This window comes from Lagenorhynchus albirostris, chromosome 20, assembly GCF_949774975.1.
Source record: "Lagenorhynchus albirostris chromosome 20, mLagAlb1.1, whole genome shotgun sequence".
NCBI classification, from domain to species: Eukaryota; Metazoa; Chordata; class Mammalia; order Artiodactyla; family Delphinidae; genus Lagenorhynchus; species Lagenorhynchus albirostris.
In genome coordinates this window covers 41,374,532-41,388,075 of record NC_083114.1, presented here as the reverse complement: position 1 = coordinate 41,388,075, position 13,544 = coordinate 41,374,532, and the positions used below count along the sequence as shown (strand labels likewise).

The window sequence follows — 13,544 nt, the reverse complement described above, 5'->3', positions numbered from 1 at the left end:
TTCAGAATCCCAAGCCAGTGTCTGGCACACAGTTGGTGCTCAGTACGCATTTGCTGAATGAATGAGGGAAAGATGGGCTGTGAGCTAGGTGGGGATCCCAGCAGATGGGAGGGTAAGGTCTGTGTTCTCTCCCAGAGTGTGTCTGAAGAACTGGCTGGGGCTGGGGGAGGGGAGAGCCACGGATGGTTCCTGGGGGAGAATGTCACCGAAAAGAGGCCAGTGGGATCAGAGCCAGGGAGGGAATACAGGACAATGTGAAACCAGACTCCGGAGAAAACAGACCAGCACTGTCTTTCCAGACAACAAGTGCTCTGGCCGGCCCCTCCACCGTCTTTCCTTCTGTAGGGGGTTGGGGAGGTGTGACCCTCAACTCACATCTTGTGCTCCCTCCAAAATCATCAAGGAGCTCAGGATGGAAAGAGGGAGAGAGCCCCTGCCCCAGCCTCCAAGGAGACCCCAGAATCAAACTACTGTTCCCTTGGGAAACCACTCTGTACAGGGTCACCCTGATGTGGAGGCTTTTGGTGCCCTCCCTACACCCACAGCTCCCAGGGCACCAGCAGATTCCAAGTTGGGGCTGGACATGGTGAGCAAGCGGCCTGGACCACTTCAGCCGGATCCTTCCCACATTAGCAGGGGCCCCAGTTGGGCTGAGTAATGAATTGCACATCAGTCCACTTTAAAACCCCCTAACGGCTTTAGGATCGTCTGGCTCATTAACTGACATGAATATTCCCAAGATATCTCTCTCTCCCGCCTCTGGCTCCGAAAAGGACACTGCTGATCCAACCCATAGCTTTTTCCTCTGCTCCGTCTGTGGGCATCGACAGGGAAGTTCTTACTGAAGTCTAACTTTCCCTCCTGCTGCTAGAGACTGGTAGATTGTTTTCTTAGAAAGCAACAAAACTAAAGCCACAGTCGTTTTCCATGGACATGGGCTTTATTTGGGGACTCTTGGGGGAAGGGAGGGAGGGAGCTAAGACTGGTGGGTAAATTGGGGGAGAGGCTTCTCAACTTGCTTTTTAATTTAGTGCATGTTGCCTGGAGGTTAGGATGAGTGAGAACAGCTGTAGAAGTGAGAGGAGAGGAAGAGGGAAGGTCAGAGAATGGACACTTTCCTTGGGGAAGGAAGCCAGGACCAGGATATGGGAACTGAAGGTGGGGAGGGAAGGCACCCTTCATATACTGAGACTCAACCAAGGTCACCGCTTGATGCCAGCTTCCCCAACCCCCTGGCCCCATCCCAGCTCCCAGCCCAGATGCCTGTTCTGCTAGTTCCCTCAACTTGCCTTGGAGAGGAGCTGAATGAGGATGTGGGGAATGGCGGTACCCTTCTGCCTCCAGCTTCCCTGCCCAGGAGAACTGCTCACTCGCCCACCCTAAAGTCCCAGCCAGAGTCAGGAGGTCAGGAGGCCGGTGGCCAGCAGGGGGACAACTGTGCCTACACCTTCCCTCCTCAGTCTGCCCACGGGGCCCTTCACATGAGGTTGCAGCTCTTGGCTCTATCCTTGTGTATCTCGCCCTCGTTTCCGGTCCCATTCCCATTTCCCCGGTCCGGCCGTCCTGCCAGCTGAGTAGATCGCTGAAGTCCCCGGCGTGAGTCAGTACGGCGCAGCTGCCTATGGCCCCGGCCGAGGGAGGCCACTGTGGCCACGTGGAAGACATCTCTGACGCTGCGCTCAGAGGACCGGGAGGAGCACTCCACGTAGGACACGGCCCCCACCTGCTTGGCCAGCACAGTGCCCTGGAAGGATGGAGTGAGTGGAGAGAGTTACAGGGCTTAGCCTGCAGCTCAGCAAGGGGCAAGGAAGCTGAGGGCAGGGGGTGGTCAAGGGATCAGGTCAGAGGCCAGGGCAAGGGATTAGCCAAATAGGGTGTTTTCAAATCAGAGGCTGAGAGGGGCAGAGGTGAGAGGTCTAGGCTGGGACTAGGTCAGAGATCAAGGGTCCCACCTGTTCATGTGTAACAGGGATAAGCCTCTGCTTGGACAGCTCCCTCAGTGTGGCCAGGTCGGTCCGCATGTCTAGTTTACAGCCAACCAGCACAACCTTGGCATTGGGGCAAAACTCCTGAGTCTCCCCTTGCCACTATTTGGAGGAAGAAAACAGAGTTATGCAGGGGTAGAAGGCAGCACAGGGTGAATCCTTGCTCACAGCATGCAGAAACCATGCACCTCTCTGGGCTCTCCCATGTAAGTAAGCAAGGAAGTGAGAGTGGTGGGCTTGGGCTGAAAGCAGGAAGGGTGTGGGAGAAGGGAAGGGAGGAGAGGGCAGGGGTGGGGCCCTGCTTCTACCTCAGTGGCCATGAAGGGTCTGCCATCCCCTTTCCCAAATTTGCTCCTGGGAACAGACCAGTCCCGCCCTCCCTTCCCCTCCCTGGGAACTGGGGCTGCCTTAGCCGACTTCTGTCCATTCACCATGGGCTTTTCTCATGGAGATAGGGGCCTGGAGAGGAGACCACAGGCCTTTCCTGAGTTCCAACAGCAGCATTCCTATCCCCTCCATCTGGGGCTCCCACACCCAAGGAGATGGGGAGGGTGGACGAGAAGTCCCTTGAGTACTCCTCCCTGTTGTCCCCCATCTCCCCCAGATGCCATATCCAGCTCTGAGGACTGATTTCCAGGAAGTCAGGGGGGGATTGGGGAGGGTGAGAGCTTCACACACACTCTCCCTGATGGCCATGCTCAGCTGTAATTCCCTCCTCCTGGCCCATGTGTTTTCTGGTCCCCCTCAGTCTAGCTGTCCTGCTTCCCTAGGCTCCCACCTTCTTGAGGACACTGTCCAGTGTTTCTGGTCGGCTAATGTCGAAGCAGATGAGCACAGCATCCGAATCAGGATAGGCCAGAGGCCGGACATTATCGTAGTAAGAGGAACCTGAGAGAAGACAGGGAGGGAGGGGACAGACGAGGGTCCTGAGTGTGCAGAAGGCCTGGAAGGGAATGGGAGACCTTAGCAATCCTGGTCAAGGGATTCTGAGCAGAGAATGGAAAAGAGCAGGTATTAATACCCATCAAGGAGTCTGTGTTTCTCCAAGGAAGGGAGTAGACAGAGGGGAGGTTAGAAGGCAGAAAACAGCTCTCCACTTCCCTAGGGGGTTCTCTAAAAGTAATCATTCTTAATCTTTTCTGAGTCTTTGAGAAGCTCATGAAATCTCTCAACATTCTCACAAAATTTTGCATGCGCCTTCTGGGCTTTGACAGACATTTTCTAAAGCTCTCCAGGGGAGCCAAGTAAAAATTTAAAACAAAACAAAAAATTCCTCCCTTTTTGTAGGGGAAGGGGCAGGGGCAGAGCCCTCCCACCCTCCCGGGACTTGATCTCAGATTTCTATAGTTCAGTCTAGAGAAGCAGTTTCCTGTCCCCAAAAGAAATTCTAAATGTCTTTCCTAAACCCAGGCCTATCTCCTAAGAAACATATTCCAAAATAAAAGCCATTCCTTCCCAACTTTCCCAGGTATGCAGAATCGAGCTGAGGGGATGGGATACTGGGCTTTCTCCTTCAGGACAAGGTTTCTATGTGTCTCTGAAAGCTCTGCCTAGTTTTCCTGGCTTTAAGCAGAAAATTAATTTTCCTTCCTCCTAGAATAGGATGGATGGGCTGGGTTGACCTGGAGCCTAAGGGTCTAGTCCAGGGAGGGAGCAGGGTGGGGGCCTTGGAAGTCAGGGTGACCCCGAGGGACTTGGCTACCTGAAGTGTCCCACATGTTGAGCTCAATGCGGCGCTTGTCGATCTCAAAGCTCGCGGTGTAGTTCTCAAACACGGTGGGGACATAACTCTGCAGACACGAATGGCTCAAGATGAGATCCTCCAGTGCTCACCCCAGACAAATGCCCTCCTCATTCCTACACCCCGTGCAGCCCAGCCCGAGGACACAAGTTGGTCCGGTGTTGGGCAAAGGGGAGATCCCGGGAGCAGCTGCCTCAGCGGAATCTCTGCTAGGCTCCCGGACCCCCTCCCGGTCCTTTCAGGCCCTAGTTCTTCCCCTCTCCAATGCCCAAGACCCCCGACATTCCCCTAGCGCCCGCTCCGGGATCCTCCGGTTCTCCCAAACCCCATTCATCTCACCCTGCTCCCCAATGCCTCCCACCCAAAACCTCTGCAGTCCTTTCAGAAACCCCAACGCTTTCCCCAGTCCTCCAAGCCCCTCTCTCTGATCCCTGGTTACCCCAGCACCCATTTCCGTCCGTCCCCCAGGCCCCAGTCACCCACCCCCGCGGCCTCAGCGCCCCCCTCCCAAGACGCTGGTTCCTCACCCCGGGGTAGGCGTCCTTGGCGAACACCTGCAGCAGCGCCGTCTTGCCGCACTCCGCGTCCCCCACCACCACGATCTTGCAGCGACCGCTCTGCCCCTCCATAGTCCCGGCTACGCGCCGGCCCCCCGCGCAGCCCCCCTCCCGGGCTCCGCTGCCGCCTCCCCCGCCGCTGCAGCTGCAGCCGCTCGGGCCGCCGACACCGGCATCTCTCGGGCCCGCGCCGAGCCCCCGCCCGGGGCCTCGGCCCCCCCTGCGCCCCGCCCCCAGCCCGGCGGCCGCGCCCCCGGCCCCGCCTCCCGCCCCGCACTGCCTGGGGGCGGGGCCCAGAGGAGCGGGGCGGAGCCCCGGGGAAACGGGGGCTCAGGAGAAGGGTTCTAGTGCGCGGGTTTGGTCTAGTGGGCCCCTGCGGGTTTGGGAAGTGCTGAACCGGGTTATTAGACTGAGTTGACTTCCTTAGCGATGGGGGAGGGGCAGAGTTCGGGGAAAGTTCTGAGGGGTAGGGTGGGAGCTGCACAAGCGCGAGGCTTGGGCCTTCTGCGTACCACGCGTGAACGCCGGTGTGCTAGTGCGGACACGCGCGGGGGAAGCCATCCACTTTCTGAACAGAAGGGGGCGCGAGAAGGTAGGGGGAAAAAGGGCATCTTTTTGGTTCGGTCTCCCTCCCCCACTCTAAAGTCCCGGCAGGGAGTCTTGGGGATGTATAGGCAAGGACTCCAACACACCCACCCGGACAATGGTGACGCCCTGGCTTTCCGTTACCATGGCAACGGACGGCCTGGCCTGGGGCTGCGGTGATTTAACCGCGGGCCCGGGCGATCAGGGAAGCAAGGACAGAGTTTCTCCAGCCAAGCGCAGGGTGGAAAGTTTTGGGGAAGCTGCGTCCTCTGGTGGATGCTTCGGGGAGACGGAGACGGGGACAAAGAAGAGGAAGATAGAACTGCCCAGGGTGACAGCCCTTCTGGAGCCAGAGACAAGCTCTAAAGTGATTTCAGGCTTGATTCAGAGTCTAACAATAATCAAACCTCTGTTTTGCATTTGCATAGCATCTTTTACTGTTTAAAAGCGCTTCTTTAAATAGAGGATACTCGATTTAATTTTATCTTTACCATGCACCTCTCTGGGCTCTCCCGTGTAAGTAAGCAAGGAGGTGAGAGTGGTGGGCTTGGGCTGAAAGCAGGAAGGGTGTGGGAGAAGGGAAGGGAGGAGAGGGCAGGGGTGGGGCCCTGCTTCTACCTCAGTGGCCATGAAGGGTCTGCCATCCCCTTTCCCAAATTTGCTCCTGGGAACAGACCAGTCCCGCCCTCCCTTCCCCTCCCTGGGAACTGGGGCTGCCTTAGCCGACTTCTGTCCATTCACCATGGGCTTTTCTCATGGAGATAGGGGCCTGGAGAGGAGACCACAGGCCTTTCCTGAGCTCCAGCAGCAGCATTCCTATCCCCTCCATCTGGGGCTCCCACACCCAAGGAGATGGGGAGGGTGGACGAGAAGTCCCTTGAGTACTCCTCCCTGTTGTCCCCCATCTCCCCCAGATGCCATATCCAGCTCTGAGGACTGATTTCCAGGAAGTCAGGGGGGGATTGGGGAGGGTGAGAGCTTCACACACACTCTCCCTGATGGCCATGCTCAGCTGTAATTCCCTCCTCCTGGCCCATGTGTTTTCTGGTCCCCGTCAGTCTAGCCGTCCTGCTTCCCTAGGCTCCCACCTTCTTGAGGACACTGTCCAGTGTTTCTGGTCGGCTAATGTCAAAGCAGATGAGCACAGCATCCGAAGATTAATTAGATTAATTAGAGCAAGCAACACCATCACCATTTTACAGAAAGGACAATTGAAGTACAGAGCTTTAACAAAGTCAGATGGCTCGGTCACCCTGCTCCAAGTTTGCCACTGCAAGCAAAGAATGGGTCTCACATGGGTCGTGTCAGAGCCTGAGGAACAACTCGGTTGGGTTCCGCTCCACAGGTGGCTGGCTCCCCACATCTGATGTAAGCTCAGGTTTTGGGATCGTCCTTCAGACTGTCCCTTAATATATTTTTAGCTTAATTATTATGAATAAATAAGTAAATTAACTCGCAGTCTTCATGATCCCAAGAAGGACCTCGCGTGGGCCCGTACCCAATAAGCGCCTCCTCTCCACTTCTCGCGCTCGCGCCGCACCTGCACGGTGGCCCTGGCCCTTTAAGTCCGCGCTCGAGGCCCCGCCCCCGTCCCGGCGCCCCGCCCCGCCCGCTCCGAGTCGGCAGCCTTAGCAAGTCCTGACTCGCGCCCCGCCTTCCCCAGCGGTGCACTCTCGGTCCAGCTGTGCGCGCACGTCGAGCGTCCCAGCCATGTCCGCCGAGAGAGAGGTAGCCGAGGCGGCCACCGTGGTGGCGGTGGCCGAGGCAGAGGCTGGAGAAGATGCCTCTTCGCAGCTCCCGAAGGCGGAGGAGGCAGCCGGCGACGCCCAGCCACCCGCGGCCTCCGAGGGGCCCGTCGCCCCTTCGCCGCCGCCGCTGCGCTGCCTGGTGCTCACCGGCTTCGGTGGCTACGACAAGGTGAAGTTGCAGACCCGGCCGGCCGCTCCCCCGGCCCCCGGGACCGGCCAGCTGACGCTGCGCGTCAAGGCCTGCGGGCTCAACTTCGCCGACCTTATGGCCCGGCAGGGGCTGTACGACCGGCTGCCGCCGCTGCCCCTCACTCCAGGCATGGAGGGCGCGGGCGTGGTGATCGCTGTGGGAGAGGGAGTTAACGACCGCAAGGTGAGCGGGCCAGGGCAGGGCAGGGCAGGGAGAGGCTGCGCGGGCCACGGGGCAGTGGGGCACGAGTGGGCGGGCGCCATAGGTGTGGCAGAGCCGGGGAAAACTGGCACGAACCCGGGTAGACGGGCAAGGAAGACGTAGGAAAGGAGCCTGTGCTCTGAGGCTCCTGGAAAACTGGATTTATATTTGGGGGTGGGAGGTTGAGATGAAGTAATTGCCCCCTCCCCAAACATTTTAATTGTGGCCGCCGCCCCGAAACGGTGCTGGTGCTGGGTGGGTGGGGAAACAATAAGGAGCCTATGCGCATGCGCTCAATGACCTTTAAGGCCCCCTCCCACCACCCGTGAAACCTATCCTGTACCCCTGCCCACTAAACACTCCGCGGGTAATTGTGGTCTGTGACTCTGAGTGACGGTCGGTACCTTTTTCCCGCGAGGGAGCCTGAAGAGCTATATAGTCGGGGTTGGGCGGGGGCGCAGGGCCGTGCCAGAGCCCTAGTCACATGCAGCCCCGTGGTCTGTGGGGGTGTGAGGCGGCCCCTCCCAGAGCAGGGCCTTAGAGACAGGCACGCCCATCATGGAGGAGAGGGAGTCTGCCACCCCTTCCTCCCGCGCACCGGCCTTATACTGCCAGTCTGATCGGGGGTGGGTGGGGGTGAGAGTGGGGACGGGGTGGGGTGGGGTGGGGGGCGAGATTGGGTGTCTGGATCTTTGTCTTGGGCTCTCTGTCTCCCGTGACTGCACTGTCTCCTCCTCCGGTGACTCAGCCAGCGGACCACGACCCCGGGCTGCCCTTGGGAACTTTGGGCGGAACCCACCTCTGTCTTCTCGTAGAGGACCCTCTACTGAGAAACCGGGCAGGTGCCCATTTGGGCTGGGGAGGGGGGTGTGGCACCGGGAGCAGGTTGGCCCAGCTCTGCCGGTCTGTGACTCCTTTTTGTTTATCGTTAATCTTGGCGACAGCCCCAGGCACCAGAGAGTTTCAAATGGTCAACTTTTTGAGAGACTTGGGGTGAGGTCTTTGCACGTCATTTGTTTAGGGGTTTCTTTTCAAATCTGGCCCCTGCAAGAGAGACTCATCAAATGCAGACTTTCTTCTTGCCAGACCTGCGGGTCCCAGAGCTCAGAGCTGGAATTTTTGGATTTATTGTACAGGCATACGTCTTCTTCCTCCTTAAAGGGCTTCTCTGTGGAATCAGCTCTGGCCCCACCCTTTCCACTGACTTCTAAATAATCCTACTCTAAGAAGGTGCTAAGAAGAATTTTTTTTTTTTTTTTGGTTGGGGGAGTAATAGTTCATGTTACTGCTGAAGGCCAACCACCTAACCTCTTCTCCCCACACTTTCCGCTTCGTAAATACAGGATATCCTGTCCAGGGTAAGAATACGATGTAAGAGGCTGGATTCGGAGGGGAGAGCCCCCGCTCCCTCCTGATATCTGGGCTGGGGAAGGGTCATGGGCCTGCCCTGTAATGGGCTGAGGGGTGAGCATGAGCCTGGGTAAGTGGACCTTGTTCTGGGCCAAATCTGCGACTGGCCACCACCTGGACTGACCACTACACTTTCCCCAGCTCTCCTGGGTTATTTCTGAGTCCACTAGTCCTGAGTCCTGGGGTGGGATGCTTCCATTGCTCAGACCTCGTCTCAGGCCAGTGCTTGCAGAGAAGGGTCCTACTCTGCCCTCAGTACTCCTCCTCAATGGAGTGTGGACATGAAAAAGGGTATGTGTGGGAGTCCCATCCCCCTGCCCCATGGATCCCAAGTCTCGTTAATGTACAGAATTCCCATCATTCCTGGCAGGGACCAAGACAGACTCGGATTGTCCTGGAACAGCACCCACACCTCCCTCTCCATGCTCTTCAGAGGACCATGAGAGGCCTTCCTCTGGAGACTGACCCCTTTCCCCTATCCTCCCCTTGACCCCAGTTGTTAAACTGGAGGGGAAGGTTCTGCTTCCTTTGCTCCCTTTCCCTCCTGCAAGGAGGCTCTTGTGCAGGTGGCTGAGGGTATGGGGAAGGGGAGGGGGGATGCCTTTTCCTGGTAGGTGGGATTGTGTGGCTCTCCTTGGCCATCACTCCTCCCCCCAGTCTCTGGGTGAAGCTTCTTTCTGAGCCCCCAGTGGCGGCTCAGATCCTTCTCCTGAGGTAACAGCCCTAACTGCTCAGAGGCCTTTACCTGCACTTTGGTCTGGCCCTTACAGCATACGGCCCTCTTCCTTCAGTTAATGGATTGGTGACCTCCCCTCCTTGCTTCTGATATTGTCATCATTGTTGTCCTTATTATCAGCTAACACTACGAAGTTCTTACTATGTGTCAGACATTAGGCTAAAAACCACTGATTTTTTGCTACTTAATCCTCATTAACTGCCCTGTTTTACAGATAGGAAAACTGGGGCTCAAAAAGGTTAGATAATTTTTATTTGCCCAAGGTCATAGTGTCAGTAAACAGTGGAGCCCATTTTTTTTTTAAACCTAAGCAGTTTGGTCTCTTCAATATTTCATGCTGCACTAACTGTAAGCTTCTTGCATTCAGGGATCTTACACAATAATAAAGTGTAAGATCTGTAAAATGGAGATAAGGATAGTATCTTCCTCAGGGGGCTGACGTGAGGATTGAGCGTTTATATGTAGAGCACTTACAATAGGGCCTGGCCTTGGTAAGCAGTCAATAAAGATAAGTTGTTATTGATGATATTATTATTACTATTGTTATTATTATAACCATTACCACGAGTACTGCTGCTGCTTGTACTATTACTTCATTGCCAGGAAGAGGGCCTTGTGCATAGTAGAAGGTCATAAATTACCAGTGGGTGAATGAGTGAGTGAATGAATGATGCTCTTTTTCCATTCTTTTTTTTAATTTTTTTAATTAAAGTATAGTTGATCTACAATGTTGTGTTAGTTTCTGCTGTACAGCAAAGTGAATCAGTTTCTTTTTCCATTTTTCAAGGTCGGGGACCGGGTGATGGTGTTGATCCGGTCAGGCATGTGGCAGGAGGAGGTGACTGTGCCTTCGGCCCAGACCTTCCTAATGCCTGAGGCCATGACCTTTGAAGAAGCTGCTGCGTTGCTGGTCAATTATATCACAGCCTACATGGTCCTCTTTGACTTTGGCAACCTACGGCCTGGCCACAGCGTCTTGGTACACATGGCTGCAGGTGACAGGCACCCTCCATTTATCCCTTTTCCTTACCCCACCCAGATCTCCTTCCGGGCCTCTTCCCTGCTGCTTGTCTGGACTGTTGTCATGGCAACACTAGCTGCCTCGGCCTATGGTGCCCAGAGGCCTCTGCAGTGTTGTTGCCGTGGTAGCATTCAGCCACCAGGTCCAGCCTGGTGTGCTACCCATAGCAACGTGCCCTTGCCCAGCACCCCCTCCTTCCCAGCCACCTTCCCCCCAATTCTCAATCTTGGAAATTAGACATGGAATGATGGGAGAGAAAGCCTCAAGATGAGCCCAGGCAAAATGAAGGTGATGGGCTGGATCCTTGAGAGGTGAGAATGGAGAGTGGTGGCTGGACGACTCTATATCCCCCCTTTATGAAAGTGTCTTGCTTTAGGGGGTGTGGGTATGGCTGCCGTGCAGCTGTGCCGTACAGTAGAGAACGTGATGGTGTTCGGAACGGCCTCAGCCGGCAAGCATGAGGTGCTGAAGGAGAGCGGAGTCACACACCCCATCGACTACCACACGACTGACTACGTAGAGGAGATCAAGAAGATCTCTCCCAAAGGTGGGGTCAGGGAGTGGGAAGGGCTAGGATGGCATGGGACAGGGAGGGGCGTCTCCAGATCTGTGAATCCTAATGCTCTTCCTGGGCCCCCTACTTTCTGACAGGAGTGGACATCGTCCTGGACCCTCTGGGCGGGTCAGATACGGCCAAGGGCTACAACCTCCTCAAACCCATGGGCAAAGTAGTCACTTATGGTGAGTTGGTGGGCCGGGCTGGAGGGGGAGTTAGGGGAAGCAGGGTGGGGTCTGAGGGGTAGGATATAGGGGCCCAGGGCTTTTGAATGCAGAACGGACAGAGACTCCGGCGCTCTGTGGGAAGCATCACGGTTAGCCTGGTGCTGGATGTTGCTTTCACATCGCTCCCTCCTGGGTGTAGCTACTCGCCTTCTCATTCATGAGTCATAGCAAGTTCTGTGTTCTCTCTGTGTTCTTGTTTGGGGATTATTCCTGATGCAGTGTCAACCAGTCTGCCTTCCTCTGTCCTACCTCCTGGGCTTCTTGGGCAAGTTGCATTTCCATTTAAAAAACTACTTCACACCAAAAATAAACAAGTATATAAAGCTTAGAGCAATCTTTGAGTCGGCTAGAGTCCATCTGGGCCAGGTAGCCAGCAGGTGGGAGGTGCTCCTGTCACTCCTGGGTGCCGGTATGGATAATTGTAAGGGGCCCGTGGGGGGCAGATGAGCTTGGATCCAGACACACAGGGATGTGCCTGGCACCTGGATTCACAGGATGTGTCTCCTCGTCCCTCAGGAATGGCCAACTTGCTAACGGGCCCCAAGCGGAACCTGATGGCTGTGGCGCGCACATGGTGGAATCAGTTCAGTGTGACAGCTCTGCAGCTGCTGCCGGCCAACCGAGCCGTGTGTGGCTTCCACCTGGGCTATCTGGAGGGCGAGACGGAGCTGGTCAGCGGTGTGGTGGCCCGCCTCGTGGCTCTGTACAACCAGGGCCACATCAAACCCCACATCGACTCCGTGTGGCCCTTCGAGAAGGTGAGTGTGATGGCCCTGCAGGGAGGGCCTGGATAGGAGCCGTGAAGGCTGGGGTCCCTAGGGGAGGAGTCGTGGGAGGAGGAGGGCTGACTCCTTTAGGCCAGCTCCCTGGATGGGCCGAATGGCGCTGGGAGCAGAGTCTTGTCTTCCTCTCCAGGTGGCGGATGCCATGAGGCAGATGCAGGAGAAGAGGAACGTGGGCAAAGTCCTCCTGGTGCCTGGGCCGGAGAAGGAGAACTAGGCAGGGGGCTGGGAGACCCTCAGGGCCCGGGGAAGAGAGAAGCTGGGAAGCCATGTGCTGTTGGCCACCAGACCCTCGCGGTTCATCCTCTATCACAATGCGCTGCCCTCTTTCCCCCCAAGGTCTCTGCGGTGATGTCCTCTCCCCTGTCCTGTTCTTCCTCTTTAGTCAGGGCTTCCCCCTCCCCGCTTCCTGCCCTCTGAAGAGGTTGGGAAGTGACCACTTGGATGTCTGGGCCCTGCCAAGGGGACAGGGAGGGTCAGAGAGAGGCCGGCCACTTCCTGCCCCCACCCTTTCCCCGGGCCTCGCTGTGCTGCTTTTGTGCCAAGGTTAGCCAATCCCTTCCCGTCCTGTTCCCTGTGCTTCCGCCTCCGCCTCGTCTGCCCTCCTGCCCCCGCCCCACACCTCCCCAAAGAATCGAAATGCCAGCTCAGGATATGGGGCCAATCTGTGTGAGTCCAGCATGTCCCTGTGTCGCCCTAGTGTCCCTTCAACCCGGGCCAGCCAGCGCCCACCTTGTTGTAAGGCCTCGTCCTCCTGTCCCCAATTTCTCGAGCACAATCGGCTTCTCCCACCTCCAGGGGTTCTGCCACTCTCCAGCAGGGGTGCCCCTTCCAGCAGGGGCGGGAGTCAGACCTGCTGCCCTAGGTCACCACTCTATGGGAGGGACACGGAGCCCCCTCCTCTTCACTGAGTTCTCTGGATTTGTTCTCAGTGCCTTAGCAATGGAAAGCTTGCTTGTGTGTGTAGGGGTCCCTGCCTCACACCTCCTGCCCCTGTCCTCCCCAGTGCCTTCCTTGTTCTGCTGGAGCTGGGGTTTCGCTGCTCCCCAGTCCCATAGCACTGCCAAAAATCTGTGTGTGTGCCGGTGTGTGGGGGGCCAGCCCCTAGCCTCCGGGGGCCTGTGCCATGTCCTGTCTTCTGGGGCTGTCGTTTCTCTATGGTGGTTGAGGCGGAAGAGGCGGGGAAGCTTTTTCAGCCTTGCAGCTAAGTGTGCCACTTACCAGCCAGAGCTCTGAGAGGCGATGCCATCTGCCTCTTGTTCTGGGACCAAAGTAAAAATCGAAGCACGTTCCCCATGTAGTCACGGAGGCCCACTGTCTCCTCAGAGCAGGGAGGCAGCTTTTCAGACTCAGCCCCAAACTTTGTTTACAGGGGTGGGGAGATGGAACAGGGGGTCAAAGCGGAGGTTTAGGACCTGGGCCACTGGAACCAAAGTGGGGACTTCCCAGGGCTAGGGGTGTAAGTCCCTCTGCCCTTGGATCTGGAATTAGGGCGGGTGATTGCCCAAGCCACTGCCATTGGGAGGTGGGGGGAGGGGCTCAGCCTCTTCATCTGAACGAGGCCTAAATGTGTGAAGTGCGATTTTCACTTTTGTGTACCCACCCCGTTATGGTTACCGAAGCTGCCTTTGTGTTTGTGTCAATAAAAAGCCAAACCCTGGGTGCTGGATGTTGCCTCTGATAGTGGACGGGAAGGGGAGCTTGTGGAGGGCCAGTGCTGCTAGTGGAAGGCTAGGGTTTCTCCCTCCCCCTAGCCTTCTTCCATGGCCTAATCGAGTTTCCTTTCTTGAAATGAAATGAGGAAG

At 56.7% G+C, this 13,544-nt stretch overlaps 2 protein-coding genes across 4 annotated transcripts; one reads left to right on the top strand and one right to left on the bottom strand.

The window, feature by feature from the left end:
• Positions 1-1,013: 1,013 nt before the first annotated feature.
• RND2 (Rho family GTPase 2) lies at positions 1,014-4,366 on the bottom strand. Of its 2 annotated transcripts, XM_060136121.1 has the most exons (5): positions 4,254-4,366; positions 3,688-3,775; positions 2,764-2,873; positions 1,953-2,087; positions 1,014-1,744 (listed from the first exon to the last, which is right to left on the bottom strand). In XM_060136121.1, the coding sequence occupies exons 1-5, from the start codon at positions 4,353-4,355 to the stop codon at positions 1,478-1,480; spliced, it is 702 nt and encodes a 233-aa protein (XP_059992104.1). In that variant the 5' UTR covers positions 4,356-4,366; the 3' UTR covers positions 1,014-1,477. The 2 variants fall into 2 exon arrangements, with proteins under 2 accessions (XP_059992104.1, XP_059992105.1); XM_060136122.1 differs by lacking the exon at positions 1,953-2,087.
• A 2,152-nt stretch (positions 4,367-6,518) lies between these two features.
• VAT1 (vesicle amine transport 1) lies at positions 6,519-13,399 on the top strand. 2 transcript variants are annotated; one of them, XM_060136088.1, is made up of 6 exons: positions 6,519-6,785; positions 9,941-10,148; positions 10,551-10,721; positions 10,826-10,915; positions 11,474-11,715; positions 11,873-13,399. In XM_060136088.1, the coding sequence occupies exons 1-6, from the start codon at positions 6,579-6,581 to the stop codon at positions 11,954-11,956; spliced, it is 1,002 nt and encodes a 333-aa protein (XP_059992071.1). In that variant the 5' UTR covers positions 6,519-6,578; the 3' UTR covers positions 11,957-13,399. The 2 variants fall into 2 exon arrangements, with proteins under 2 accessions (XP_059992071.1, XP_059992070.1); XM_060136087.1 differs by having other exon boundaries at positions 6,520-6,989.
• The last annotated feature ends 145 nt before the right edge of the window (positions 13,400-13,544 follow it).

What these genes read in the sequence shown, in the direction of transcription:
- RND2 (XM_060136121.1), bottom strand. Translation starts at nt 4,355, where the DNA reads ATGGAGGGGCAGAGCGGTCGCTGCAAGATCGTGGTGGTGGGGGACGCG. An exon ending in CCAAGGACGCCTACCCCGGG is followed by an intron (nt 3,776 to 4,253) that starts GTGAGGAACCAG and finishes TCGTGTCTGCAG; the next exon opens with AGTTATGTCCCCACCGTGTT. An exon ending in TGGACAGTGTCCTCAAGAAG is followed by an intron (nt 2,088 to 2,763) that starts GTGGGAGCCTAG and finishes TCCTCCAAATAG; the next exon opens with TGGCAAGGGGAGACTCAGGA.
- VAT1 (XM_060136087.1), top strand. Translation starts at nt 6,579, where the DNA reads ATGTCCGCCGAGAGAGAGGTAGCCGAGGCGGCCACCGTGGTGGCGGTG. An exon ending in AGGGAGTTAACGACCGCAAG is followed by an intron (nt 6,990 to 9,940) that starts GTGAGCGGGCCA and finishes CCATTTTTCAAG; the next exon opens with GTCGGGGACCGGGTGATGGT. An exon ending in CAAGAAGATCTCTCCCAAAG is followed by an intron (nt 10,722 to 10,825) that starts GTGGGGTCAGGG and finishes ACTTTCTGACAG; the next exon opens with GAGTGGACATCGTCCTGGAC.